We start from the raw sequence: 8239 nt of genomic DNA, 5'->3' as shown, positions 1-8239 counted from the left end.
TCTACAAGGCGTGGTGTGGTACGCACACACTTTTACACTTCCACTAGCAGCCTAAATTACACAGAGGAAGGGGATGGGGCTACATCTAGCTACTCCAATAGCAACAAGTCCTTATTTTATAACGCTCTTAGCTTGCTAGTTATTTATGTCTAGCTAATGCTAATATGCTCAGATGGCAACCCCTAGCTAGTGTATTTATTCAAAGCTAATGATCTAAAACATCAGTTATTTCAGTTTAGTGCAAAAAGGTTTAAAACAAGTGCGTAGTGTATAGAATACAAATAGAGTGTACAGGGAGTGATTTGAGTCTCTCCCCACGTAATTTTTAACTCTTATTAAATCTTATGTGATCGCGATTCCTCTATTTATAATTTATACAGAAACATCAATATCCTTAAACTCTGTAACACACACACTGACCTCTGAGGAGCTGACCTACGCACTAACAGACATTTCAACTACAAACTCATCACAGCGTGTATGTGTGTAAGTGTGTAAAATATTTACACATGCAAGAGCCAAAAATGCTCAACGCCAATTTTGCAACGACTCATAAATGTTGCATGATGCAGAAAATGATTTCCGAATAAAAGCACAAAATTCATATTATTTAATTATTTAAAATGATTTATCATCACATTTTATTGTCTTATAAAAAATATGAATTTTATAATTAAGCATGCGAAAAGTGTGTCTCCAAAAGATGACATTTAAATGATCTCAAATCGAGCACAAAGGTGCACTAGGTAGTGAGCACATAGAGTGAATAGGAAGCCATTTTGGATTTTTAGCCTCAGTGTGTGAAGAGGATTGTTACATCAATAAATACATAATAAATAAATAAACAACATAGCATTAACATTTATTATAAATAAATAACACTTTTAAAAATCATTCTAAAAAATAGTTTGTGCTTTTCTTTGCCAAAAAATCTAAAGGCAGCTACACTTACAGCTTGTACTGAACATAGCTTATTAATATGCAAATGTATTCGAATACTACCTGTTTAATTAATTACACTAATTAATATTAATGATTTAAAATGAAATAAAATGATGGATGTACAACAATATGATTAGGACATTTCTTCATTTCTTATATATGGGGTGTGTGTGTGTGTGTGTGTGTTTTACCAGCGCAGGGCGATTTTGATGGGCGTGGTCAGGCAGGAGGTGAACAGGTCAGCAGGGAGGTCAGGGTTCATGGGCAGGAGCTCGGTAGCTTCACACGCTGCTAGCTGAATGCAGTTCTTCATGGATGGAGGGAGGGGCATCTGTGCCAGGGGGTGGTTCGGGTTTATTGCCGCCACCTGCTGGGCGAAAGAAGCAAGGCTGTGAGAGCACGCATGTGTGTACGAGAGCTTTCTCCGTCTGACATTTTTTCCCCTCCTCATTGTCGGCTTAGGGATCAAATGGCGGCCATTTTGTGATGCTTCAGTTCACTATAAGATACAATTGGTGTATAGAGGTAAGTATATATAAAAAATATATTAAATAATAAAAATAAATAAATGTTAATTTTGTTTTATTATGATTATTTTGTGTGCGGTTAAATGCTCGAATCTGATTGGTCAGAAGGTGTGTGCTCGTCTCTCCCAGACCCATGGGCCTGGTCGCATAAGGGCAGTTACTTGGATCAGACTGGCAGAGCAGCTGCTCCGTTCTGACGTCGTCTTCTGATATTTAGTACAACTGCAACTATTTGTGAAATTAAAATGACAGTAAGATGCCAATTTCATTGATGTCAATTTCCTTGATACGTATAACAATGATATGGATACTGCAGAGCTGGTTGAAGTTTTTAATAATACTTGCTCTCTCACCTCAGACACTAGCGCTCCACTCAAGTCCAGGAGAGTTAAAAAGAAACATGCTCTTCAGCCGTGGCTTAACGATTGTACCCGTGCTCTTAGACAAGAGTGCAGGAAAATGGAGCGTAAGTGGAAGAAAGATAAACTGCATGTCTCTTATGACATTTTTAAGACGTCTTTAATAAATTATCAGAGGTCAGTGAAAGAGGCTAAATCAAATGATCTCTCCAAATGAATAGCTGTGAAAGCAAATAGGCCTAAGGTACTAATACTATTTAATACTATCGATTCTGTGCTAAATCCTTCTCGGGCTGTTAGACCTGACCCCCCTCTCCTGAATCCTGTGACGAATTTCTTAACTGTTTCGTCAACAAAACTGAAGTGATCAATTCTCCTATTATGCCTTCATGATGTGATCCTCTAGAGGACTCACCTCCGCTCAGGTATTTAACTAACTTTCTGATTTAATCTCACAGATGAAGTGTTCAAGCTGTATGACGGATGTTTTATCAGCACGTCTTTTGAAAGAGGTTTTTGAAACTGTCAGTCCAGTTGTGAGAACCATTATTAACAGCTCTTTAGCTACCGGAGTTGCACCAGCCAGCCTCAAACATGCAATTGTGCTGCCTTTGCTTAAAAAAAACCTTATCTTGATCCAACTTTACACAACAACTATAGGCCTATTTCCAAATTGCCGGAAAAAAGTTGTTTATGAACAGTTAGATTCTCATTTGAATCTTTCTAATATTTTAGACAAGTTCTTTACACAGCACTGAATCTGCCCTGTTAAAGGTTACTAATGATATTTTAATGTCACTTGACTCTGGCACTTGTGCTGTGTTGGTCTTATTGGATCTTAGCGCTGCCTTAGATACTATCGACCATAGTATTCTTTTAAATCGCTTAGCGTCTGTGGTTGGTATCAAGGGCATGGTTTTGCAGTGGTTTGCATCTTATCTGAAAGATAGGGCTTTCGCAGTAAACATAGGGAATTTCTCTTCTTCGTCAGCCCCCTTATCGTGTGGTGTTCCTCAGGGCTCCATATTGGGTCTTTGTTGTTTTCTCTTTATATGCTTCCCTCAGGTTCTATATATCGGAAATATGATATTTCCTTTCACTGCTATGCTGATGATACCCAATTATATTTGCCAGTTAAATCAAATGGCATCAGTCCGTTTGGGTCCCTTTTTAAATGTCTTGAGGACATTAAATGTTGGATGTCTAACAATTGTCTGCAGTTAAATGGAAGCAAAACTTTGGGCTCCCCTACTGCTTCTTCTAGGTCCTCTCTCTGTTAACAAATATGTCAAAAATCTTGGGAGTTATTTTTGACTCAAACTTGCACTTTGATAAACAAACCAGGGAAGCTTCTTTCATTTAAGATCTATTGCAAAGGTAAAACAGTTTCTCTCTAGAAAAGACCTAGACACCGTGGTTCATGCTCTTGTTACATCACGGTTGGAGTCCTGCACTAATCCATTTTCTGCTCTACTCAATACTTACCTCATAAGTTACACAGCGAAAGCTATAGATTTTACAGAGATGTCAGCAGTTTATTTGACTGAAGAAGCGCCATGGCAACCGTACATGTTACAGGGGAAAAAAACAACAACCTGGTATCAAACTCTAGCGTTTACATTGTGACATTATTTAAACATTGCAAACGGGACTTTAACATTAGTGTTAGCCCCTACATGATAACTTGCGCCAAACACACACACACCTATCACAGTTTAATGACGCAGCAATGTCGGCTTTTCTCTGGCATCACACAGCTTTGATTGTAAACACCACATACTGAATATGCAAATTAGATTATGCAAAAACACTTGCATTAATTAACACATAAGCATATATTTTTTATACACACACAGTTGTGGTGTTTAATTAAAGTGAAAATGTAAATATAACTCCTCAAAATGAGACACATTCACACACACACACACACACACACACAAATACAGTCTCTCTCTCTCACACATACACACACACACACACACACACACACACACACACAACAGCAGCAGTTCAACTCCATTACAGAAGTGTATATAAACAGTTGAAGAAGGAAAGCAGGAGTGAGTCTCTCTCTTTAAGAGCGAGGTGTTATTGATGAGTGGAGAGATGAGCTCCTGCTCTTTTCTCCTCCGTTACCCTCACTCCCTCAATCACTGTGTGACCCATGACCCCTACAGTGTAAAGACTCGGTGGACTTTGGGTTTAATCTAAACCTGTCTGACACAACGGAGCCAAGAGAGAGAGAGAGAGAGAGAGAGAGAGAGAGAGAGAGAGAGAGAGAGAGAGAGAGAGAAGGGTGGTCAGAGCGTAAAAAAGGGGGCAGGGAAGTTACAGATTTCCAAGGTGCACATTCAAAAACATTGTGTGTCTGTATTTGTGTGTGTAGAGAGAGACTGTGTGTGTAGAGAAAGAGAGATGTGTATTTGTGTGAGTGTAGAGTGTGTGTCTGTATTTGTGTGTGTATGTATTTGTGTAGATTGTGTGTAGAGAGACTGTGTGTGTAGAGAGAGAGAGAGAGAGAGAGAGAGAGAGAGAGAGAGAGATTTGTGAATTTGTGTGTGTGTGTGCGTGCGTGTAGAGTGTGTGTTTTTAGAGTGTGTGTAGAGTGTGTAGTGTGTGTGACTATGTGTGTATATGTAATTGGTAAATGGTCTGCACTTATATAGCACTTTTTAACCTTAGTGGTTCTACACTGTTCCTCATTCACCCATTCTCATTCTCTCTCTCTCTCTCTCTCTCTCTCACACACACATACACACACACAAGGTGCTAGTCTCGTGGGCAAGTGGGGTTCAGTGTCTTACCCAAGGACACTTTGGCATGTGGAGATATGTGTGCCGGGAAACGAACTGCCAACCCTATGATTAATGGACAACCCACTCTACCAGCTGCCCGTGTGCCTGTAGTGTGTATTGTGTGTGTGTGTGTGTGTGTGTAGTGTGTATGTAGAGTGTGTTGTGTGTGTAGTGTGTGTGTCTGTGGTGTGTATTGTGTGTGAGTGTGTGTGTAGTGTGTATGCTGTGTGAGTGTGTATGTAGAGTGTGTATAGAGTGTGTTGTGTGTGTGTCTGTATTTGTGTGAGTGTGCAGTGTGTATGTAGAGTGTGTAGTGTGTGTGTCTGTATTTGTGTGAGTGTGCCTGTAGTGTGTGTAGTGTGTGTGTGAGTGTAGTGTGTATGCAGAGTGTGTTGTGTCTGTGTGTGTGTTTGTATGTGTGAGTGTGCCTGCAGTGTGTATTGTGTGTGAGTGTGTGTATGTAGAGTGTGTATAGAGTGTGTTTTTGTGTGTGTCTGTATTTGTGTGAGTGTGCCTGTATTGTGTGTAGTGTGTGTATAGAGTGTGTAGTGTGTGTGTGTGAGTGTAGTGTGTATGTAGAGCGTGTAGTGTGTGTGTATGTGTATAGTGTGTGTGTGTGTGTGTCTGACCTCCAGCTCCTGCTCCCTCTGCAGTGCGAACTGTTTGAAGGACTTGACGATGATGCCGGCGTTGGAGCAGTCGTATACAAAGATGGAGGGACTCCCCATCCACGTCTGCAGGTCGTAGATGGACAGAGGGATGTACTGAGTGTAGTTCTGAAATGGAGAGAGAGAGAGCGAGAGAGAGATTAGTGATTACTACATCAGTGCTGCTGTCAGTACAGGTGCGTTTAGTATTGTTGGTCATAAAAGAGGGAATGAATGGGATGAAGAGATGGACAAAATGACAAGATGAAAGTGAGAAAGAGGGGAACAGATGAAGAAAGTGTGGGAGCAGAGAGAGAGAGAGAGAACAATGACATACAGATAAACAGACAGAAAGACAGGTACAAAGACAGACACAAATAGATTAAGAAAGAAATAAAGATAGATAGACAGACAGATAGAAAGATGGATCGATGGTAGTGAAAGGCAGACACATACATACAGACAGACACGTGTAGAAAGATAAATATACATTGTATATACAGAGGGATACAAAGATAGACAGACACCTAAGCAAGCAGACAGACAGATACACCGAGTGGAAGACAGACAAACACAGACAGATACAAGGTAGTGGACAGGTAGTGAAAGGTAGACAGAGAGATATACAGACAGACAGACAGACGGACACAAAGTTAGAGAGACAGATCTGACAGAGACAGATAGACAAATATGTAGAGAGATAGATGGATAGACAGACATACAGACAGACACAAAGAGAGACAGACAGTGAGGTAAACAGACAGAGGGCAGAGCAGGCTGAAACTGTGAGAGTGAGACAGGAAGAGAGTGAGACAGCTTTTCTCTGAATTACTCATAATTTCTTATATTCACTGAGGGAGATGTTTAATACAGTTACTGAACATTGTCTGTGTGTGTGTGTATGCATGTGTATATGTGTGTGCAGTGTGTGTGTGTATGCGTGTGCGTGTGTGTGTAGTGTGCGTGTGTGTGTGTATGTGATGTGTGTGTGTAGTGTGTGTATGTGTGTAGTGTGCGTGTGTGTCTGTGTGTGTGTGTAGTGTGCTTGTGTGTGTGTGGTATGCGTGTGTGTGTGTAGTGTGCGTGTGTAGAGTGCGTGTGTGTGTGTAGTGTGCGTGTGGTGTGTTTAGTGTGCGTGCGTCTGTGTGTAATGTGCGCACGTGTTTGTGGTGTGCGTGTGTCTGTGTGTGTGTGTGTAGTGTGCGTGTGGTGTGAGTGTGGTATGCGTGTGTCTGTGTGTGTGTGTGTAGTGTGCGCGTGTGTGTGGTATGCGTGTGTCTGTGTGTGTGTAGTGTGTGCGTTTGTGTGCGCGTGTGTGGTGTGCGTGTGTCTGTGTGTGGTGTGCGTGTGTCTGTGTGTGTGTAGTGCGTGTGTCTGTGTGTGTGTAGTGTGCGCGCGCGTGTGTGTGGTGTCTGTGCGTCTGTGTGTGCGTGTGGTGTGCGTGTGTCTGTGTGTGTAGTGTGCGCGTGTGTGTGTGGTGTGTGCATGGCGTGCGTGTGGTGTTTGTGTGTGTGTAGTGTGCGTGTGTCTGTGTGTCTGTGCGCGTGTCTGTGTAGTGTGGTGTGCGTGTGTGTAGTGTGCGTGTGGTGTGCGTGTGGTGTGCGTGTGGTGTGCGTGTGGTGTGTGTGAGGTGTGCGTGTGTCTGTGTAGTGTGTGTGTGGTGTGCGTGTGGTGTGTGTGAGGTGTGCGAGTGGTGTGCATGTGTCTGTGTAGTGTGTGCGTGTGGTGTGTGTGAGGTGTGCGTGTGTCTGTGTAGTGTGCGTGTGGTGTGCGTGTGTCTGTGTATGTCTGTGTGTGTGTAGTGTGCGTGTGTGTGTGTAGTGTGCGTGTGTGTGTGTGGTGTGCGTGTGGTGTGCGTGTGTCTGTGTGTGAGTAGTGTGCGTGTGTCTGTGTGTGTGTGTAGTGTGCGTGTGTCTGTGTGTGAGTAGTGTGCGTGTGTCTGTGTGTGTGTGTAGTGTGCGTGTGTCTGTGTGTGAGTAGTGTGCGTATGTCTGTGTGTGTGTGTGTGTGGTGTGCGTGTGGTGTGCATGTGTCTGTGTGTGTAGTGTGTGTGTGTGTGTGTGTGTGTGTGTGTGTGTGGTGTGCGTGTGTCTGTGTGTGTGTGTGTAGTGTGCGTGTGTCTGTGTGTGTGTGTAGTGTGCGTGTGTCTGTGTGTGAGTAGTGTGCGTGTGTCTGTGTGTGTAGTGTGCGTGTGGTGTGCATGTGTGTCTGTGTGTGTAGTGTGCGTGTGTCTGTGTGTGTGTGTAGTGTGCGTGTGGTGTGTGTGTGTCTGTGTGTGTGTGTGTGGTGTGCGTGTGTCTGTGTAGTGTGCGTGTGGTGTGCGTGTGTCTCTGTGTGTGTGTCTGTGTAGTGTGCGTGTGGTGTGCGTGTGTCTCTGTGTGTGTGTGTGTGTAGTGTGCGTGTGGTGTGTCTGTGTGTGTGTGTGTAGTGTGCGTGTGTCTGTGTAGTGTGCGTGTGGTGTGCGTGTGTCTGTGTGTGTAGTGTGCGTGTGTGTGTGTGTAGTGTGCGTGTGTCTGTGTGTGGGTGTGTGGTGTGTGTGGTGTGTGTGTTTAGTGTGCGTGTGTGTGTGTGTAGTGTGTGTGTGGTGTGTGTGTGTGTGTAGTGTGCGTGTGTCTGTGTAGTGTAGTGTGTGTGTGGTGTGTGTGTGTGTGTGTAGTGTGCGTGTGTCTGTGTAGTGCGCGTGTGGTGTGTGTGTGTGTGTGTGTGTGTGTGTGTAGTGTGCATGTGTGTCTCTGTGTGTGTACCTTGTTAAAGACCCAGATCTCTCCGTTGACGGTGGGACGGGGGACACCGTGTCCGTTGTAGTGGAACAGGACACGCTCCTCTTTAGCATTCCTCCTCAGAGACGTACACAGCTTCTTCACCTCGTCCACTGTGGGGTCTAAACTCTGCTTATAGCGCGCCTGGTGGACGGGAGGAGAACATAACACCTTACACAACCTCGCTAATCACACCAACAGCTGACCCGA

The 8239-nt window shown here is 43.6% G+C and overlaps 1 protein-coding gene across 10 annotated transcripts in view; it reads right to left on the bottom strand.

The window, feature by feature from the left end:
- The window catches only part of rptor (regulatory associated protein of MTOR, complex 1), a 95720-nt gene that overhangs the window by 50848 nt on the left and 36633 nt on the right, over positions 1-8239 (bottom strand). For 7 of the 10 annotated variants that reach the window (XM_053638977.1, XM_053638979.1, XM_053638981.1 and 4 more), the window contains exons 5-7: positions 8015-8173; positions 5253-5399; positions 1134-1312 (exon numbers count right to left, since the gene is read on the bottom strand). In XM_053638977.1, the coding sequence (XP_053494952.1) occupies positions 1134-1312; positions 5253-5399; positions 8015-8173 (485 nt within the window). The remainder of the gene's footprint in view (positions 1-1133; positions 1313-5252; positions 5400-8014; positions 8174-8239) is intronic. The other 3 variants (XM_053638978.1, XM_053638980.1, XM_053638972.1) reach the window with 1 other exon arrangement.

This window comes from Ictalurus furcatus, chromosome 12, assembly GCF_023375685.1.
Source record: "Ictalurus furcatus strain D&B chromosome 12, Billie_1.0, whole genome shotgun sequence".
Classification (NCBI taxonomy): Eukaryota; Metazoa; Chordata; class Actinopteri; order Siluriformes; family Ictaluridae; genus Ictalurus; species Ictalurus furcatus.
This window is presented reverse-complemented; position numbering and strand designations above follow the sequence as displayed.